The sequence below is a fragment of the Ambystoma mexicanum genome, chromosome 7p (assembly GCF_040938575.1).
Source record: "Ambystoma mexicanum isolate Mex_15411 chromosome 7p, UKY_AmexF1_1, whole genome shotgun sequence".
Lineage (NCBI taxonomy): Eukaryota > Metazoa > Chordata > Amphibia > Caudata > Ambystomatidae > Ambystoma > Ambystoma mexicanum.
Genome location: NC_090939.1, coordinates 890,755,275 through 890,777,824, shown reverse-complemented (window position 1 = coordinate 890,777,824; position 22,550 = coordinate 890,755,275). Strand labels below are relative to the sequence as shown.

The 22,550-nt window shown below is 44.6% G+C and overlaps 1 protein-coding gene across 1 annotated transcript in view; it reads right to left on the bottom strand.

The window, feature by feature from the left end:
* The window catches only part of ADPRHL1 (ADP-ribosylhydrolase like 1), a 452,191-nt gene extending 431,401 nt beyond the window's left edge, over positions 1-20,790 (bottom strand). The window contains exon 1 of the mRNA XM_069637148.1: positions 20,453-20,790. Coding sequence (XP_069493249.1) covers positions 20,453-20,675 — 223 coding nt within the window. The 5' untranslated portion in view covers positions 20,676-20,790. The remainder of the gene's footprint in view (positions 1-20,452) is intronic.
* Positions 20,791-22,550: the final 1,760 nt, after the last annotated feature.

Here is a 22,550-nt window from a genome sequence, read left to right as displayed (position 1 = left end):
ATTGGTTGTATTGGTTGATACACATGCTTACCAAAAAAAAAGACCTCGTAGACAGAATACCCACTAAAGCCTTCAAATAATGTTCCAGCTTAGCTTCCACTACCCACAGCACTCAGTTACATCTCATATCTAATCCATGGGCAAGCTGCACATGCTCAAGAGACACATAAAAGGGGAGATCCTGCCTACAATAAGATATATTCAACAAGCAAAATAACAATGTACATCTTTTCATAGAAAACTATAGACCATAAAATAAAAAATTGGTTATTATAGAAAATGACTTGTCTAAAAAGATTTAATTACACTAGAAACCCTAAAATTCCTACTAAAATGACAATGCATACAGTACATAAAACATGTTCAAATTTCGTAAAAGTACAAAAGTGCTCTCCCCATGTAACAAACAAAGAAAGGACATATCACAAGACTAACAAATACGGAATACACATGCAAAAAACAATGCAATTAGTTATTATTCACTTCTAAAACATACAATGTAAGGAAATATGGACTGAAAATGTAGTCCAAGCGCTGAACTTAAATTTGCTACATGCTCTGTAATTTAGTCTAGCGCATATAGTATATGTGACATTTCTTTGCCGATAAGGCTAGCAATTACCAATATGAACCAACTATTGTTCAACAGTTTAGCCAAAAACATATTGCAGTGGCCAATTTGAGTTTCAGCTATGTGGGTACTTCTGTTTGTCTACCCAGCCTTCCTCACGGAAATGTTCTTTACATCAAAAGGGGGAACGACATCGGCTCTGCAAAATCAACCCAAAGGAGACCCTAATTGTGGATGATAATGGTCCAAAGCAACCGTTACAAAATATCTAATGGCCTGGAAGTACAATTAGTTAAATTCTAACCTTGCTTGCAGATCGTTGAGTTATCCTACTAGCAGTGCTGTTTCAGAGCAATTTTCAAAATCACTGTCTGAATACCCACAAGTCAACATCTCTGTCAAACACAAACAACCGTTGAGAAATCCACCCATAGAGGCAGGCTATGTTTGCAGTGCAGACTCTAATATACCCTATTGTGGAGGCGGAAAAACCCCACCTGATGACGGGGCCCCGCCCGTATACAGCATGTTTGGAGCACCTGCTGAGATATGAACAAAACAGCTGTGGTTTTACTGATATACCGCTTAGGTCCTGCACAATGCGCACATACAACAGTTCATAACCGTGAGATCACAGAGGCTAAACTTTTTTCAATGCCTAAAGCGCTCAGGAAGCATACTAGGATGGCAATCCACCGAACACGCTGCAACTCACTAAGCGCTACCTTCCCTTATCAATGTGGCGTATGGCAGGGGATATCTTAGATCCTCTATAAATATGGTGGCAGAAACCCAAAGCTATACCGAGTGGCCATATCAATAAGGGCCTTTCTGTAGGCCATCTTGGATGCAGTAAATGGTGTGATAAACTTAGAAATAAAGAAAGTAAAATTCTACCCTTAGAGGAGGGTCAATTAGGTCAGCCATCTTAGAGGCATGAAAAATATAGTGAAGGAATGGTGAACCGAGCCCTCGCAACCACCCATACAGGTCAGCTAAACACAATCAATAGCCTAAAGCTGGGTTTGGACAATATGGCAGACCATTGCAGGTCTTCAATCAGGCCAGTTTCATGAGTGCGCAATCGATGAATCCAGATTTGTTCTAGTTTGAATAATCTATTTGTCATTAAGAAATTTTTCATAACTGGTTTAAATTGATCAATGACCATCCAATGGATGTCATCCTCTCTGTGATTTGCTTGCAGAAAATGTTGAACTAGTGGTGCTGATAAAGTGCCATTGCTTATCTGAAAGCGATGCTCATTGATTCTGCTGGACACCGTACAGGCGGTCATGCCAATGTATAGCAGTGTACATGGACATTTAGTGACACAGATAAAATTAACATAGTTACAATTCGTAAAGTTCCTTAAAGTCCACTTATCCCTGACAGTAAGTAAAATACATATATACATGTAATGGTATTCTATGTATGGTAATGCAACTGTTTGCCATAAACGTTTCTGCACAGGAATGCAAGTATGTATAAAGTGACAACTGTGTGAAAGGTTAGCAGCTATGCATACAGTCAAACCAAATTGAGGATAGCTATGTGCTTGTGCATACGCAAAAAATAAAAAATATGCATTGTGTACACCAAACCAGGTATCTGTATTACCATAAACCTATGCACAGAAACACCATTAAGTATACAATTCTATGTACACTTTTATATACAGTAACATTAGTATAGATTTAGAATTCTTTGTATATTGTGTGCTTGTGTGGAGTAAACTTTCACGTTCATTTGCATACATTTATATAACCATATGCACTTATAAACATGTAAAGTAATGCTATTCTGTGTATAGTTATGCCACTGTGATTACAGTAAAACTACCGAACACAGGAAGAGACGTGTGGAAATTGTAGCATGTGCCTACTGCAAAACAAGTATGGATACAAAACACTTGTGGGGAGAGAAATATAAGTGCAAGAACATTAGTAATGGCAAGTATAAAATGACAAAGTGCAGTGACTGAAAAACCACTAGAGTTGGAGTGAGGTGAAAGACATCAGTGCATCCCCGTTCCTCACTGGGAAAAGAGTGGCAGCAGCAACACAAGAGCACTTTGACATCTCCTTGACCTGTACTGAGCCCAAGGTTCGGGTGACATTACGAAATATCTTTAGAAACCACCTTACCATCAAATTAATCGGCTCCCTTGGGAATAAAGGTACTGTCACAGGTTTCCCCCTTTCTCACCTGTTTTCGTTGCCTGATGACTTCTTTAGGAGGAGTCTTCTTTCGTAAGGTTCGGGTCTTATACAAGCCCGCTCGGCCGTCCTCGGCTTCCAGTGTTCGTTCAGCTTCGATGTCCGGGATCAAGGGGAAACTCCAGGAGACTCAAGAAAGGGATAAGAAGCACGCAGAGGCGGTGCAAGGATTCCATGAAGGCTGGATAAGGAGGAGGAAAGGTAGATTGGAAGAAGGGTTTCCTGGAACCAGGAAACAACAGAATAGTACAGGGAAGAGTACAGAGCACACGTCCGGTCACAGCTAGCAGCAGCGTTGAGACACGCAGGGCCGCGGTGGTGTGGTCTCTTTATAGAGCACGCTGTGTAGAATGCGAAGACTGGTGAGCGGCGTTGTGGGCTTGCCGCCATGTTGGTAGTATTGTGACCAGGAGGCCCAGAAAGGGCGAGTTCGATGGTACAGCATGCCTCCTCCGAAAACCCGTCCCACCGGGTTTGCCGGGGTGTATGAGATGGAACCTTCTGAGTAACCTGGGGGTATTTAAGTTTGAGATAGGTTCCCAAGTGCATTCACTGGGGGGATATCCCTTCCATTCCACCAGGTACTGGAGTTGGCCACAGCTATATCTGGAATCACAAATTCTGGAGACCTCATACTCCAGCTGGTCATTTATGAGTACCGGATTAGGCCGCAGGTTAGTTCGAGAGGTCTGGATGTAGGGCTTCATTAAGGTTGTATGAAAGACTGGGTGGATTTTCTTCCAGGAGTCTGGTAATTTGAGTCAAAAGGCCACTGGATTGATGATTTCCTTTATAGAGAATGGCCCATAATACTGGGGAGCCAATTTATTTGGTTGCAGATGCTGTGGCAGCAGCTTCGAAGATAGCCATACTTCATCCCCTATTGAGTAGGAAGGGCTCGGTCTTCTTTTGGAGTCCGCATACAGCTTGGTCTGGGTCCTGGCCTTCTCTAATTGTGCTTTGGCTTCTCTTTGTACATTAATGAGTGTTTCAATCCAGGAGTCGACTGTTGGAACTGGTATAGGATGTGGAAGGACGGTAGGTAGAACCGAAGGGTGGAATCCATGGCTACAGAAAAAAGGGCTGGTCTTAACGGCCGAGTGATCCGAGTTGTTATAAGCAAATTCAGCCACTGGTATTAAAAGGGACCAATCGTCCTGGACCTTGGTAGAGAAGCAACGAAGATATTGTTCCAGGGTTTGGTTTACTCGCTCAGTAGCTCCATTGGTTTAGGGATGGTAGCCTGAGGAGAGGGCACGTTGAATTCCTAGTATCCGGCAAAGGTGTGTCCAGAACTGAGAAACGTATTGAGGCCCTCTGTCCGATATGATCTTGGAAGGGAGTCCATGTAGTCGGAATATGTGTTCTAGGAATATTCCAGCAAGTTCTGACGAGGATGGCAATTTATACAGGGGTGTAAAATGAGCCATATGAGTAAACAAGTCAATGGTGACCATGATGGTTTTGTTTCCCCTAGAAGGCGGTAATTCCACAATGAAGTCTGTTGCTATGAATTCCCAAGGCCTTGTTGGTAGTGGAGGTTGCTGTAGTAGACCCACCAGTCTTTTGTTGTCGCGTTTGTTTTGATTACAGACAGAGCATGCCTGAACGTACAGTTGTACGTCAGCTTTCATTCCGGGGCACCAAAATTGCCTTTGTATTAGTCGGAGGGTATTGGTAATACCACAATGTCCGGAGTAAAGGGTATCTTGACAGAGGTTTATTATCCTTTGTTGTAGTTTTTGTGTTGGAATAACCAAGGTGTTATCTTTGAACAGGTATCCATGCTTAGTCTTCAATTTCCACTGGTTCTTGCCCGAGATGTCCTTCCAGAAATCAGAGGATTGAGTTTGCATGCGGACTTCATCTAGGAGACTGATTGCCTGAGCTACAAATATTGTATGGGGAAACATCTCAGGAAATGTTTCGGTCTTCAGGAGGTTCATAGTCAGGACGCCGAGACAGGGCATCAGCGATTATATTTTGTGTTCCAGGAAAATGGTGAATCTGGAACTGGTATTGGGCAAAGAAGAAGGCCCAACGGGCCTGACGGCTGTTCCTGCATTCCAGGGCCTGTAATACTTGGAGATTTTGATGGTCCGTGCGAACCTGGACAGGATGTTTAGCTCCTAGAAGTAAATGACGCTACTTGGTGAAGGCTTGACGGATGGCTAGCAGTTCCTTTTCTAAAACCTAGTAATGAGTTTCACTGGGGGTCAATGTCCGTGAAAGATAGGCAATAGGGTGTTCCAGTCCGTCATCGAGTTCCTGTTTCAGAACTGCTCCGATGGCATAGTTAGAGGCGTCTGTTTCCACTAGGAAGAGTCGATTTATATCAGGTTGAGCCAGGATGGGGGCTTGTGTAAACTCTGTTTTCAAGCGTTGGAAGGCCTTCTCCTGGGCTGATGTCCAATGAAAGGGAGTAACTTTCTTCAAGAAGGCAATTATCGGGTGAACAATCTCGGAGAAGGATGGTATGAACTTTCGAAAGAAATTAGCTAGGCCCAGGAAAGACTGGATCTGTTTTACAGTGGTCGGAGTTGGCCAGGATAGTATGGCTTTAACCTTAGATTGATCCATTCCTATGTCGTCTGGGCTAAGGACAAATCCTAGATAGTGGATGGTGGAAACATGAAAAAGGCACTTCTCGGGTTTTGCTAGAAGCTTGTGCTCACGTAGTCGTTGTAGTACTGCCTTAACATGTCCTTCATGCTGGAGAAGGTCCTTAGAGAATACCAGAATATCGTCCAGATAGACGATGACAAAGAGAAACAGCATATCCGAAAACACCCGATCCATAAAGCGTTGGAAGATCGCCGGAGCATTAGCGAGTCCAAAGGGCATGACCAAGTATTCATAGTGACCAAAGGGTGTTCTGAAGGCTGTCTTCGATTCGTCTCCTTCCCTAATACGGATCAGATGGTAGGCACCCCTGAGATCCAATTTGGTGAATATTATGGCTCCTCTTACGGCCTCCAGGATGTCTGAGATCAGGGGTAAAGGATAACGATCCTTAAGGGTGCACTGATTTAGACCTCGATAATCAAGGCAAGGTCTGAGCTCTTTGGTATCTTTCTTAGGAACAAAAAATAGTGAAGCTCCGGCTGGAGATTTGGATGGGCATATGGTTCCGTTTTCTAGGTTAGTATCTGGGTATTCACGAAGGGCCCTTTTCTCGGGTTCAGACAGAATAAACATCCTTCCAAAGGGGATCACAGCTGAAGGTTCGGTTTCAATAGCACAGTCTTCTGGCCTATGGGGTGGTAAGGCTTGAACAATAGCAGAAGAGAACACATTGCTGTACTCCTGGTAGGCTTTAGGAACCTGGACGATGTTGGAGACCGTGAGAGGACCTCGCTTGGTTGTTGAGCGTTCTTCCGATGGTGTTGGAGAAGGATCCAGGAGTAGACAATGAGACATGCAAAATTCATAACCTAGGACCAAGGAACCTGCTGTCCAATTGATGAATGGATTGTGTTTTTGTAGCCAGGGCATTCCCAATACTATTGGGTAATGGGCAGATTTTATGATGTCAAACTTTATCTTCTCTCAATGATGGTTTATTGCAAGCTCAATTTCCTTGGTCTGAAGGGTTATAGGCCCAGAAGAGAGAGGCCTGCCATCAATTGCTTCTATGGGTTGCAAGGTGTTCCGGGATTCGTAGGGAATATGATGATTAAGGACCCATTCTTGATCTATGAATATTCCCATAGCCCCACAGTCCGCTAATGCCAGAATGGGGTAGGTTTCCTTCTTGGATGGTGATAGAAAGGCTTGTAAAATTACCAGAGAGTTTTGTCCAGGAGAGTTCAAGGATGGTATAGATGTGGAGCCTACATCTCTCTCCCGAAACTGAACTCCATCTAGGATCAGGAGCTGGCGTTTCCCGAACGCCGCAGAGGGGCCATTGGACATTCCCTGATTAAATGCTTGTCCGAGGCACAGTACATGCATAAGCCAGTATGGATCCTTCGCAACCTTTCTTGGGGGGATATGGGTACACGGAAGGCCCCTAGTTGCATGGGTTCGGGTTCGTTTGTGGGGACAGAAGGATCTTCGGATTTCGAGGAGGTCTCTGAGGGGTTCTTCTGGAGGGGTGACTTGGTCTTCCTTTTCTCTGCCTTCCTTTCCTGGATGCGAAAATCAATCTGTAGAACAAGATCCATAAGTGCCTGATAAGAACTTGGACGTGCCACCCTGGCTTATTCGTCCTTGATATCTTCATTTAGCCCTCTTCGAAAGAGAGTGAAGCAAGCTTCAGATGGCCAACCCGCTTCTTTAGCCAGTTGCTTGAATCGAGTCACATAAGTGAGCATGTCCTGAGAGCCTTGCTGGAAATCGAGTAAACGTTCTTGAGCACTAAAGACCTGTTCTGGGCGGTCAAACATGGTTTTAAGTGCTTGGATGAATCCGTCATAATCATCCAAAAGGGCATCTCCGGAATTAACTAATGGTGTGGCTCAGGCTAATTCATTCCCAGAAAGATGTGAAATAATAAAGCCCACTTTAGCCCTGGGGGTAGAAAAATAATAAGGTTTAAAGGTAAAGTGGACCAAACAAGAATCCAGGAATCCACGGAGGGTTTTTGCAGAGCCATCATATTTGTCCACAATGTCACCCAATAGCACACTATCCTTTGTGGCACCAAAAACAGCAATGGCTAGTGCCAGAACATGTGGCAATTCTAATTTAAAAGGAAATTCTGTAAGTAGTATTCAGTTTGTTTTGTTACTAAATTTGGATTGGAACTGACAGTCTCAGTATTCATATATTGTTTTTTTCCACTCGTTTCCAGGATAGAAAAATCGCTGGTTCAGTCAAGCACACTGTTCATTCAAACAAAGCTATCTCTGCCTCACAATAGCATGTTTTTTTAAAACTTTAATTGGGTCATGTGTGTCTGACCATTTGTTGTACACAATGTGTGACTGGTATCAGTCATTTATTTTTTACAGGATATGAGTTACAACTGTAGTTGTCCTTATAGTAGATGTGGTAATTCGATTAATAATTTCTCTGAAATGCAATGTTTCAAGAAACTACATCTCACACACAGTTTACGTTTTTGAGCCATTTTGGAAGGTAACCTTTGTCAGTCACTTTTGATTAGTACTTTTTGCTAAAGTTTTACCCAAAGTGGTTAATAAATTCCTACATACAGAATGATTTTGCCGATTTATGACATGGCAGTATGACATAGTCCTTTGATCCTGAAGAAGGCTACGGCTGCGAAGTAGGTACTTTATGATCCGAAACTCATGATCATGTACAATTGTTTTTCCAAATAGTATTGTACACAGAGAGTGCCAACTAGAGAATACTATCGACCTTTATGTGGTTAACAAATGAGGTTTACATTGACAGACATGCTTTTGTAATAGTGTTTCACAGGAAACAAATTATGTATTATATAATATGTAATAAGCTAACTGTGGCATGATTTGTTTTCATTATATAGTTTTCTGTCATTTCGGTTTTCAGTATTGCTTGTCTTCATTTTTTGATTGCATCAATTATGCACTTACTTTCATTCAAATGTTATTTTGGATATTAGAGTTAGTTATATTATATAATTCAATGAAAAAATGTTGTTAAAGGGACGTTATGGTTACAAGTAAAACCGAAAAACCTCAGAAATTCACCAGTTATGGTAAGCTAAGCAACCATAACTCACACCACCACCTTGCACTGCTAAGACTAACACCCAGGACATCAAAGATGACATTACAAATTTCATTGACCACCAAGCTTTGCAAAACCATTCAGAATTAGGTCTAGAATAATATTGCAAATTTACATGCAGTTTCATTGAGTGGCACCAAAGTTATAAGCCATCCAAAAACTGCTTTTCACCAACCCTGTATTGCAGAAATAGGCACAGATGTCCTCGGACATCACAGGACTGCCCTATGCCATCTCAAGTGTTCACAGATTTTGGGGATGAACAACACCCGTTTTTTGGCTTCTTATGGCCATATCCCATCCCATCCACACCACCCCCCACCTCCCCAGAGATTGTTTGTTGAGTTTGAAAAGTGCAATGTTGTGTTTTTTCTTTTTTGCTTCTACCGCCATGCCCGCGAACACAGGCAAAAGTCTGCGAATCCAGCATGGCGAGCATTGCCAGAAAACTGACGCATTTCACGCTTTTCCCCCAACCAATAAGCAGGTGCGCACAGGGTCCGCAGACTTCATGTAGCCAGATAGGCCAGTTAAATGCCTGTCCGCGGACCAAACAAGGAAATGGGTCTGAGGAGCCAGATATCACTTATTTTATTGGACCTACTCTTTGGTTGTTTTAAAAAAAATTGCTGGTCAGATTTAGACCAAATTTACAAAAGCACGTTTTCGGTACCAAGCCGCCGCTCCTGCCACAAATTTGGTGAAGATCCATCCAGTGGTTTGGGCTGTAGGCGTGAGCACATTATGTCTGTGGGAAAAAAAATGTGGGACCCCCCCTGTAACTTTGCCCCCCCCCATATACTTTTTTTGCAAAGTTTGGTAAGGATTCGTCCAGGGGGAGCGAAGTTATAAGCCGCCCAAAGAGTGCTCTTCCTATGAGATGAGCAACTTAACCATAACTACACAGCCGCTACCTCAGGCTGTGTAATGTGTCTAATTTTGTCCTAGGAAAATGGTTTTGTTTTTGTTAAGCCAAATTCAATTTTTTCTGACCCTTAGGAATAGAGAGGGCCAACCCAATTTTGACAGATATTTTACAAAAGCAGTAGGTTCTGCAGATGGTTCAAGGTTTTGCCTGAGAATTGTACATACTCCACAATGCTTTCCCAATGAGAGATCAGATTATCTGTAGATACTCATTGTCTAATCTCTCAGGAACTAAAGTGGATTTTTCAGAAAATGGCCCCATTCCATCTTACAGCGAACATAAGTCAAAGGGTCTTGGTTCGCAAAAAGTAAAAGAGGTTTTGCTCTCTTATGGACTTCAGAGATCACAACCGATGTATCATTCAATGTCATTTCAAAATGGTGACAAGGGCTCAGTTATGGGACATGGGTAGACTGGCTCATCAGGTTGGATCTAAAAGATACATACTTGACAGTACCAATCTTCAAAAGGGCACAGGAAATTAAATTTTCTTGGAAGTGGATAACGTAATGGTTCTCAGCACTTACACTCTGCATGGCATCAGAATGCTGTTGTGGGCATTTTTCTGATGGCAAGGGCGAATACTTTTCTAATATAATTGGATGACATTCTTATCATGGCAAAGTCGCAGGAACATAGTTAATTTCAACTCAAGGTGACAATCTATCTACAGTATTTGCTACAATTCATATACCTTGGGAGGAAGAAAATCACATTTACCCTGCCCAGAAGATTCAGTTCCTGGGATATTGGGTTGATTGCAGACAAGATACTTTGAGCCACCGTATATCCAAATAAGCTCCATTAGGAGCAAATTGAAGAGTGGTTGTCTCACCTGCAATTTCACTCAGGAGTCTTGCCCATATAACAGAGCTCTTACGAAAGGTTTAGATTAGTCAAACTGGGTCCTAAATTCCACAGGTGTAAGTGCAGAGTTGGAATGTTTATTTGTGAATATGGAAGCTTGGAATGGAAGGGTGATTTTTCCATACACCGCCGACATTTGCTTAGCGTCGGATACAAACCAGAAAGGATGGGCCACCAGCTGTGGTCCAGTTCGGACAGGGGGTCCATGGTGACTGAAGAGTCTTTTCAGCATGAGCTGTTTAGTGTCATTGCAATTTCCAGATTTGTGTGCAATTACTCCCATTGCGCTGCAAGCATCCTCATGGACAATATCTCAGTGCTTTGCTACATCAACATAATTTTAGGGGGTAGAAGATCAAGAAGTCTCTCCTGTCTGGCTGTGAACTTTTGGGATTTTTGCTTCCAATTTCACATAAAGTTGTCAATAAAGTTCCTCCGTGGGAAAAACAATCTGGTTGCAGTCTGGTGCTCCACCGTGAGATGGATGGCAACTGCTGCAAACTGCGCAAGACCGTTTTTTTCTGCTTCTGGTAAAAATGGGAGCTCTTCCAGATAAAGCATAATACTTCGACAGTGATCAGTTGCCAAGATTTCTCAACTGTAGGCCAGATCTGCACTGTGAGGGATCAGTAATGGGAGGCAGACAACTGCTTGTAATTTTCTCAGTGCTTGACATTTTATTTTAAACAGAAAATGCAAAGAAAATCTAACTAAGCCTGCTCTACTAGGCAGTTCCCTACCTAGTCTAGGATCTAAGGGAACATCTCCCAGGATACACAAAACTTGCCCTCACACTAAACAACAAACATTTCAAACAAAATAAATAAAAGTTTAACAAATAACTAGTCACTTGGATAACTTTCACTCGTCCCAGGTGGATCTTGTTCCCAGAAATGTCCAAAATCAATTTCTCCCAAAGAAAAGTAAAATCTTAAATCAGTTTGTGAAAGGTTTCAAAGAAACAAAAGTTGACCCAAACAAAAATCCACTGGTAACAGTTCATGCTCCGTTTGTTGAAAAGTTCCCTTTCCAATCCCCACAAAGAAAACAGCACCAATGGTAATCCTTGACAACCTCCTTCCAGGATAGAATTGACAAAGTTCCAAACAAAAGCTCCACTCCTGGTTCAACAACTGTCCTTCTTTTGTAACCTCTGCAGCGTCTTTGGTATAACTTGTACAGATGCTTCTTCTAAGGGGTTGCTCTCTCCTTGACAACTCCCTTCTTCCAATGCTACTGTTAAAGCAAGCCCCTTAGCTTCACAGTCTACTACTGCTGCTTCAACTATATTCAATATAAAGGGCTCTGACAATATTATAGACAACCACAGTTCTATTGGTAATACTGCAACATGATACTTTAAGAATGTATCAGGCAACTTAGACAAGACTCTTCAACCTGAACAGCTAGACAAGGCACTCTTCTTTTCTATGCCATAAGGAAGGGCAGCCACTTTGTCTGCTCTGTCTGTCTTACAACTACCACTAGAATCTGTCTTGGCTTCTAGACGGCTTCTGTTCTTCAGTTTAACAGGCTCAGCTTCACAGATTGTTGATCAGTTCTTCTAACAAGCTAACCCAGCTCCCTTCGCAGGCTTTATACACACCTTTCTGTGTCCAGTATTTACCCCAAAGCTGTATTCCCTCCCTCTCAGCTTTGGATAACCTTGTCACCCTTGTATCAGAGGATACTGGATTTGAACCAGCTTCAGCAACTTCAAAACATTGTTGGTTAGGTCTTAATAGGGTTGGTTTCACATTAGAAAGGATGTGTCTACTGGCTTGGGTAATGTGTGTTCTTCTTGTTACTTCAGCAACTTCTACAACTACAAAGTATTTATTCTGAATGTTACAGGAGTCAGGTTTTATTAGAGAAACTAAATTAGGCACACGCAATCACTCTTTGATGAGCAATTTCAATTTAAAGGCTTGTGTTCCCTTTTCTTCACACAGAGTTCTGCTTTAAAATGGCTCATAATCACTTACACGTGACCTTTATTTGATATAAGCGTTTTTGCAAGATTTCAGGCAAGTCAGCTACTACCTCTCGGATGATTACCAGCAATGTGCTTCCTCTTAAGAGAAGACACATGACCACTCCGGTAAGGGTTTTAATACAACAATGGAAAATTAAAGACTTTCCATTTTTGCGAACATTTTAACCTGTGCTAAAAACACGCAGGATGAATGTGCAGCTTTCCCACAACAACAAATAGCTTTTACTCGCTCTCACTTCTAAGCAAGTGTTAAATTAGCTGGTTACAGTTACCGGCAAGGTGTTTCTTGTGAGTTTCAGTACAGAGCTTAATTCACCGGCTCCAAAATCACTGCAGTTGCGGGCTGCTTCCACTTCCCGACTTTCTTTCTTTCTGCTACTACTGCTTCAGGCATTCTGGGACCCACACCCCTCTGCAGTAAGGATGTCTCCGAACCGGCCTCGACCACAGAGAGTTTCCTTCTCTCTTACCTCCCGCAGCTTGCTTCTGCACATGGGCCTCCGGTAGGTGCACATCCTCAGCTCTGCATTCACATCTATTAGGCACACCTGGGAAAACTGCTAACTTCTCCCAGTCTCGTCCAATGCAGCCACAGTCAAACAGGGTTTGTGCGCACAGGACCAACTCAGAACTTGCATGTGAAATCTGCCCCTCTCTCACTCCGGCCCCCCTTAAGTGGTCACACTTCCTTGTGAACTGCTTGCCTCGTACTCTGCTTCTTCTTCTGCTACTCCTGCCAACCTTCCAGTTCCTGGTCCAGCTTCTTTCTACTGCTTCTTCCTGTTGCTGCCTTTTATGCTTCTGGCAATTGAGGCAATTGGCTTCAGGTGCAGGCCCTTAGTATTAATTGCCTTACCCTGACAAAGGATACTAGGCCTGCTTGCCTGTCCTTTACTTCTGCATGCCTCCTCAACCCTCTTCTTCGTCACAGTCCCTGAGAGATTCTGGGACATGCAGTCAAGCTTACGGAAATTAGGTTTACTCACGTCCTTTCTACTTTTAGCAGTGGTTTTAATTCCATTGATGTTTTTAGAAGAGGGATTGTAGGCTTAACCTTAGTAGAGACAGATGGTATAGAAAAGGACACATTTCCATCATTCCTTTTAGCATACCTTTAGCATTGGGGAGGATATTTAATTTTAGGGGTACAAAAATACCTGTTCTTTTGATACAACACTTTGTTGGGATTCACCCTTGGAGTTTACTCGTTCATCCGTGCTAGGAGGTAGAGATATATGAAAGAGACAGTAAGCTAGTTCCTCCTTAAATCCAGTGGCAAGAGTATCCCTCTCTGAGGAGAAATACCATGTCTCACCCTGCAAAATCACTCCACTACCCTGGGCCTTGTCTCCACCCAGGCAATTATCCCTCAGTATACCGCCCCAGGATTGGGATCAGTAAGCGTCTGCCTTCTCCTGGCCCCTGGGAGGAGAATCTTGGCAAGGTTTTGGTGGGGGGGGGTCAGCAGGATTCCCCACAGCACACAGAGGAAGTAGACGCCTTTTTCAATTTTGGATACAGTGCACTCAGTATGCTCGCCCTCCCCTTCGCAATGAATGTGCAGATATTGCTGCACACTCATAAGCAGAAGTCCTGTATAGTGCTTGCTACTCCTTGCTCATCAGTCTAGTCTTGGTTTCTTCTAGCACTGGCAATGACCAAAGACATAATCCTGCTGCTAAACTTGAGGGATCTGCGTTGGAAAGAGCAGGGAGAATGTATCCTCTTTTGGCAAGTTCCCTTCCACTCATGGCATGGCTCATTTTGAGACAGGCGTTCCAGAACAGGCATTTTGTATAAAGCTTCAAAGTTTGTCCTCAGTTCATAGGTAGCTAGCACAATGAGGACTAACAAATCTGCCTGCAAGGCCTGGGCTCATTGGTGCTATGGAAGGAGTATGTATCCTGTTCTGGCGGATGCTATGCAGGTGGTAACATACCTCTTCCTCCACTTATCTTCCTATGCAGTTGTATAGATCTGCCATCCCTTGCTTCAGTAGTTTGGGGGAGGGCTCCCGGTGGGTTCTCATCCCTTGGTTTGCTGACTGCTCAGAGGTATTAGACTTCCACTCCTCCTAATTCCAGATACATGTGCTTCACTAGGATGTCAATTTGCTTATACCCTTATTCACGGATTTGGCAGACAATGGGGGCTTGCCTCTACAAGAACTGTCGGTAATGTTAGGGTGCTTTCTGGAGAGCTTCTGATGTTGGTGTCTTGGGCAACTCAAGCAGGCATTTTACTCCATAGGGTGTTAGTTGTAGAGTTCCGCATACAACAAAGACAAGTTCCTCAGAGATTAATGTTCCTTGTTTCAGAGAGGTTCCTTCTCTTTGCGTTGTGCAATATTTAAGGGAGTATGAAGACTATATTACCAACGAGAGAACGTCCTGCTATCAATTTCTTTCAGTAAATGCCATCATCCTGTTTCCTCTTCAACTTTGGCCTGGAGGGTTAGATGGATCATGTCTTTGTCGGGTACCGATGTTTCGGTATTTTAGGTTCACTCGGCAAGGGAAATATCCAAGAGTTTTTAGGAGTGCTGCTCATGATAATGTCAATAGTCACCTGCATCAGAGATCTAATACGGCGCTCCCCTACAGATACACAAGGACACCATGTGCTCGGTTCTTGCTACTATCCCAAAGAAACTCCAGATACATGTTGAGCTCCAAATGTGCCAATACCCAGATTTACCTGATAAAACACAGAATGTGTTGAATCTCTGCTCGCAATAGCATGCAGACTTAGATTGCAAATCCTAACAAAGCTCTGTTTCATGCAGAGCTTGTTGTGCCATCGCAGTGCTGTTCCTGTACAAGGACTTGTACCCAGACTGCCTCAAACCGTGGATTCTGATTATACTCTGACCTCTTTAGAGCTCCAGTAATTCAAATTCCCTCAAAGTATTGCACCCAAAGACAAAGACTCTTAACTCCGCTTCCAAGCATGCACTATCCAACTTGCAAGAGTCAGCAGTGTTACCCAATGGTAACTTCACTGCAGTGCTTTGCGTTTGTGTGTTCCTGTTGGTAGGGACTTGGAAAATCATGTCCGGAATTGTCTGATTTCTTGTATTTTGTCTTGGTCCCTAGATGGGTTGTTGTCCAACAGGGCTATGTTCCGGCCAGGGCTGGCAGAAGGCATAGAGCACCACGGTTCTGGGCCAGGCACTGGGCCAGGCTCTGAGACCGTTGGAAAGTTTAGTTGAGCTCAGGAGCTTGTTACCAGGCTAGTTGAGCAAGGCACTGGGATATATGGATGCACTCTCTGCCAGATTGGGACGGGTAGCCAAAGTTTAGTTTAGAATAGTTTATTATTTGTATAGCGCCGCTTGGCCCTGGGGCATCCAGGCGCTTGGCAAGGTTACAGGTAGCCAATATTACAAGCATGGTCTGTAGTTAAACAATACAGGTAGTGTAGACATTCTAAAGCAATTGCTGGTAGTATATACATAATAACATATTTACAAGATTTGAATTGTGCAGATTATGCAGGTAGTAAATACATGTGTGTAGTAATAAGTTGGAGTTTAGGCTTTTTTGGCCAAAAGCCAAGTTTTGGCACTGTGTCTGAATTGGTGAAAGGATGGTTTGGATCTGAGCTCAGTTGGTAGTGAGTTCCAGAGTTTAGTGGCAAGCACTGGGAAGCTTGTGCCGCCTGCTTTTTGGAGCTTAAATCTGGGGATGTTTAGGCAATGTGTTTGGGCTGATCTGGTTGGGCAAGTTGGGGTGTGTTGCGTGAAGTTATCTGAGAGGTATCTAGGTGCTTGGTTGGATAAACATTTGTGTGTGAGAGAGAGTGTTTTAAATTCAATTCTCTGATGTACAGATAGTCATTCACAGGTTTGTCTGCCGTCGGAGATATGCTCGTCTTTGGGTATGTTCATGGCTGCTCTTAGTGCGTTGTTTTGGGTAACTTGCAGCTTGTTGATGTTCTTTTGGCTGGTACCCAGGCAGAGAGCATTGCAATAGTCGACATTGGAGAGAACTAGTGCTCTGGCTAAGGAGGTGCAGTTAGAGGTCGAGAGGTAAGGTCTACTGGTATTGATGAGCTTACATGTGTAAGCGGTGGCGGATGAGATGGTGTTGATTTGTCTTGTCAGTGTGAGGGAGGAGTCAGGGTAAATCCCGAGCTTTTTGACGTTGATGGAGACGGAAATGTTGTTGCCGTCAATAGTAAATGTCTGGTAATGTTAGTCGAGTTTGTTGAGTCTAGATTGGGAGCCAAGGAGAAGAAGCTCAGTCTTATCGTCGTTGAGGTAGAGGCCGTGTTTGGCCATCCATTCTTGGATAATGGAGTAAATGTTGTTGAGGACTGTGTTGTCTGTGGCGTAATCGCCTGTTAGTGGGATGAGTATTTGAGTGTCATCTGCGTAATTCGTGCAGATGACACCCAAATGTTCCAGTATGTCGAAGAGAGGTTTTGTAAACACGTTATATAGTGTGGGGGAGACGCAGGAGCCATGGGGGATGCCACATGTAATGGGGGAAGGTTCGGCAGAGACTGTGAGGGCAAAGACCCTCATGGATCTGTTATTCAGGAAGGATTGTATCCAGGAATTGGCCTTGTCAGAGAATTTGGCTGCTAAGGCTAGATGTTTGCAAAGAATATCGTAATTAACCAAATCGAAGGCGGCCGAAAGGTCGAAAAGGAGAAGAAGGGCTAGTTTGCTGTTGTCTTTGAGGTTGTCTATTTGTGTCTTGAGATCGACCAAGGCTGTCTCAGTGCCGTGTTTGGGGCGGAAGCCCGATTGTCTTAGTCCTAATAAGTTATGTTTCTCTAGGTGATTCTGGATCTGCAGGTAGGCAGCTCTGTTAAGGATTTTTAAGAGGAAGGGCACAGTAGTAATAGGTCTGTAATTTGTGGGGACACTGGGGTCTAGCGAGGGTTTCTTGAGTAGAGGTAGAACCCAGGAATCCTTAAGGTTTTTAGGTACTATGCTGGATGTGAAGGATGAGTTAATGAGGGATGTGATAAAAGGGGCCAGATGTTTGGCAGCGTCTTTGATAACTGGCGCAGGGCAAATGTCACCATGGCATTTGGAGGGTTTCAGAGAGTTATGTCTTCAACCTCTTTGGTAGTGATGGTGGAGAATTCAAATAGGTTGTTATCGTCCATTCGTGGGGTGTGGGTGGGAGATATGGGATTGTCAGTGAAGGTGAGACTTTCTTTCTTTGACTCAATTTTGGCTTGTAACATGGCAATTTTACAGAGGAGTGCTTCTTGGATGTTGATACACCAAGAGATGTCTTTGGTACATGTGTCTGGGATGGGAGAACTCTGTGCGTGTCAACTCTGGTGAGGTGGGTTTGGTCCTGTGGCTTGTACATGGTAGGCTGGGATTAAGGCAGCAAAGACCCCTGGACCATCAGGGTCAGGCTGCCAATAGAGTTGGGAATGCGCGCTGGCCAGTGCACAGTCTCCAGGCAGGGTAATGCAGCAAAACATGTCTCTCCTTCATGTGAAGACTGTTCAGTGTATGTGTGTTTAATCCCCTTGAAAGCTGAAATTAAATGTGACCAGACTGGGTGCTCATCAATTAAACCATACACAAAGAGGAGTTAATATCAAACACAGATACTAACTGTGAAAATTATGCTAAACAACAGGCCAGTGTCTAATTCTTCTAGGAGGAGCTTGGAGCACGCTGCATTTGGAGAAAACGTTGAAGGCTCAATGCTTTTGGGGTGATAAATATGAAGCACTGTTCGACCTGCTTGCCATTCTGCAGTCTTTGCCCATGGTGTGGCAAAGAGAATATATGCCACTCCTGACACCATAGCGGCCAACCAAGCTTTCCACCTCGCAAAAAAAGCATATTTTTCTTGCCCTGTAGCACTGCTCTATCCCATACTCAGGGGGTAACACGACTGAATGCACAAAGAGACATTGCATATTCTGGTCTGAGGCTGTCCAAATTGGTATATATGGCTTGCACTTTCTAGACTTTTTTTATTAGTTACTGTGACCAATAAAAATACCAGTGATTAACTATTCACTCAAAAGGATTACTTACTGAATCACTATCACAGACATGCTTTCACATTTAAAATTATGGGTATTCTTATTCTCCCAAAATGCTCTTTGCTTTTATGTGAATTCGCCAGGCTTGCGATCCATGAAGAAATGTCACCTGGTTTAGGGCCCGCTCCTTTTTCCCCGCCTTCCCCCCCCCAATAGGAGAGGGTTCCCAGAGTAACTTTTTTCCCATTTCCAGCATTCAGCATCACAATGCGATGCATAAGATAAATCCGGCATAAAAGGCAAGGCATGCATGCCTCTTTCAGCAAGTGCAGATTTCCTCAGGACTGGAGAGCCACAGTAGCCGGTTTGCAGTAAAGCAGGCATGTCTGAGAGAAGAGGTGTTAATGAAAACTGCAACTCGAGCACGTGGCTTTAAAATTGCTGCACTGGCATCTTGGCTCCATGGACTTTTATGGTGCTCAATAGACCCTTTTTTATCAGGCGCAGTGCCGTGAGAAATGCCAGAGGCATCTCCTCTGTAGATACCGTGGGCTACCTCCTAAGCTTATCAGCAATAGACGAGATAATGCACTTTGGGCCTAGCAACGGCCTATATAGGTTGGAGCGCATTCCCTTGGCGTGAACACTGGCCACTAAATATAGTTCTGCTTGCCGGCTCGGGGAACGGTGAGTGGCATATGCACTGTTTCCTTTGCTCGGACAAAGAGGAGGCACGTAACACGTCTGGAAAAAAACGTCTCCTCTACAGCTCGCAGTTAAGGTCATTCGTGTGACTATTGGCGAATGGGGTGATAACATGCAAGGTCTGAGTCCCACGTTAGCCGTGCTACCTTAAATGAGAGAGAGGCAGGTTTCCTATTAATGAACAAGTCTAACATGCCGTTATGAGGTAACTGACCTTTACACTTGTCAGAGGGGCACACATTTGGCTAGGACGTCTACCTTGGGCGTTGGCTAATAACAGTGCCCAAAAGAATATTCATGAATTTAATATAGCGTGCAGGGCTTGATATAAACGTGCCATGTTGTGTGTCTTGAAATGCAGGCACAGGTGTTAAGAGCAAACTAAACGACTGCAAAAGGAGAACGGTCCTTTCAAGCGTCGCAATCCCAGGGAAAGATCTAGGAATCACGGGCAGAAAGAAGGTAAATGAAAACCAGAGTTTCACACAACGTGTCTGTCAGTATTATTGCAGCCGGCTGTGAACACAACTGGCACAACATCTCAGTTCTGTACTGCACTGAACTCACTAAAGGTACTGGCGATTAGGTACCCAACAATGTTACTCATCGAATGGACTGATGTATGTGTGTGCCTTGCACCAACATGGTGTACCCAGGACACTTATCCAGGACACTCCACAGAGCGTTCACAAATTGAAAGTATAGGTTCAAAACTCTGTATAAGGCAGACGTGCATCGTGACCTTTCATGTGTCAGCAATACCCACGTTCAGGGCATGTTGAAAAAATATCCGTGCCTGGCCATTTTTTAATAGCTCTTTGCGTGTATTTGCAAGGCGTTCTGAGGGTGGTGAGGTGGTTTCGCGAGAAGAGAGGGGGAGGGGGGTGTTTTGCTGTTGAGGTGATGTTTGCAGAGCAGAAGGGCACTCGGCTTTTTAGGTGTTCTGTGTCAAGAGGATAGCTCAGTGGCAACGTGCTCGCCTTGGAAGCAAGACGACACGAAGCAACACAGGTCCGCGCTTAGAAACCGCCGGGTATTTATCAATATGCAACTAAGACAACAATAACACAAACAAATTCTGTAACAGCGCCTCGATGCCCCGGGCTGTGTGAGCGCGTTAACAATGCAAATAAATAAATAAGAGCATGGAGGGATGTGAGGCAAGGACTATGATATGCAGGTGGATTATGGGTTATGGAAAATGGAGGTCGAGGTTTGATATTTGTTGCAAACTCTGTGTGCGCGTGGCTTGGTTGGTATCCGTGCACACGCTGTTAGACACTGTTAGTGGAGGGGCCTATTGGGCCATTTAGAGCATCCCCGAGTGTGGCAATACAGACGTCTGTGTACAGTGGGACAAATGGGGGCAACCCCCAGTGGGCAATCACAGCGGGGCAGCTCGGACATACGGTAGAAAGTAAATGATACCAATACCCAAGCCACATATTGCAAGGCAAGATAATGTCCTGGGGGTGTGAAAGACGTTTCGTTTGCCCTGGGTCTTCAGAGAGCCTTACCTGCAATGAGGGCTTCCGTCGTAGCCATGTGCATGAGCGTGTTGTCACTCACTGGCCACTTCTCTGGGGACAGGGCCAGGTTCTCCAGCCCTCCCAGCTCCTTCAGCTCCTTGTGGATCTGCACACCTGAGCCGCAGATTTCCCAGCTGAAGTTCCTGTACGCCAGCGCGTCCCCCACGCCGGTCAGCAGCAGGGCGGCCTTGAACTTGTCCATGGTGCCCATGGGGGGTTTTGTGTCCCGCTTCCCGCTCTCCTTTAATGTTAGGCCGCGGCTGGGTCTCGGCTGTCCTCTTTGTGCACGGCCGGGCCCCCACCGAGCTTTTTATACCACCTCTGGCTCTCAGCGTGGGGCCCGCTGTAAAAGGCCTGGCACGCCCTTTTGGGTTCTGCAGATGCCTCCCCTTGTCTCAAACAACAGTCTAAACTTAGCCTCCATCCCCTATTCTCATCCAAGTTCTTAATCCTACCGCCGGTGTCCATTTCCTCGGCGGAACATTTTTCATGGCCCCGTCAAACAAGTGCACCTTCTCTGAAAACACACTACCAGATTACGACGTTGCATTATGACGTGGGTCTACATCTATCAAAATAGCCCTGCTTAATTGTGTTAAAACAGTGGTATTCAAATGTTGTTATGCTGCTGCGCCCCCTTGAGTAGAAACATTGTTGCCGAACGCGCCCATTCCATGTCTGCTTATATTTCCTATTAAAAGTCGTCACCTTAAGCACTTTTTGAATGACCTGCTGAGCCCCCCCACCTCCCTTCGTCCCTCCCCCTACTTCTTTTGGGGCCAGCCCCACAGTTTCAAGAGCACTGCCCTGAGAAGACCTAACATCTGGGGTGGCGTATTTTTTGTGTCTCCCTTCACGTCGTAGAAATTTAGAAAAGTAAACATGGGGTGAGGCAATGCACATGTGGATTTGACCGTTAGGATTCGTTTGGCAGGGCCATTACGGTTAGATAACTACAATATCACAATGACGCACTTTGTTTTTGGATAGTGTTATGTCACAAATACATTCGTATAGAATTTAACACAGTCATTCCCGGTGAAACAGAGGGTTTGTGGAACGCCGCAGCCCTTGATCTGCCCACCGGCAATGACCTTCAAGGAAATCAAGAAATCAATTTTGTTCAGGAACCCTGGACTTTGTCCTGCCGGCGGATAACCGTGGCGTTGACTTTGCCTCCACTATGCTACTGCACTCCACCAGCATAAACCTACTATGCGCGCTGCTGTTTACATCAAATACATACAGGCTAATTCATGGAATAAATGTGCGCCGAAAACGGGTGTTTGTCCGCGAAAACGCGCACATGCTCCCGTTTTCGCGCTCATACATATTCATGGGACACATTGTGCGTGGCTTACCTGACACCTGCGCTGAATCCGCGTGGGTCAGACACGTCACTGCGACAAAAAAATGCATTGCGGAATACGGCCAGCAAAGGCGCACACCGTCTAGCGCAAACACCTAAAAAGGGGGCGGAACACGTGAAATGGGGACCAACACAGGAAAATGTGGGCGTTACCGGGGAAGCACTGCAGTAAAATCCTTGCAAAGCCCACACATGCGCTAACAACACGTATTAATGGAATTTAACAGGGCTCACCCGCGTGCGGGAAAAGACACGCAAACACAGAAACACGTATGCCAGGCGAAAGCAGGCAGAAGCTCCCCTGTGCACCAAAGCCAATGCATAAAAGCGCTCGCAAACAACAAACACGTGCATACAGCTACGATGAATGTACGATTCCTTGCAGCAGTGATTGTGGGAGACCGGAGGAGGAGGAGGATAAACAGGGCCCGCATTTTTTCACCCATGAACAGCCTTTTTGAGATGCCTGATGATCAGGTCTATGGCAGGTATAGGTTTCCACCTCATATCATCCTAGACCTGGTCACTGAGTGGGAGGATGACCTCACATCACCCAACCGGTGCGGACAAGCACTGAGCCCCTTGGAAAAGGTGCACAATGTCCTGCATTTTTTGGCCACTGGGTCATTTCAGCAGACAACTGCCATAGTTGGGGGCGTCTCACAGCCCACGCAGTCACGCTGCCTACACCAGGTGTTGGCAATCATGACTGCATGC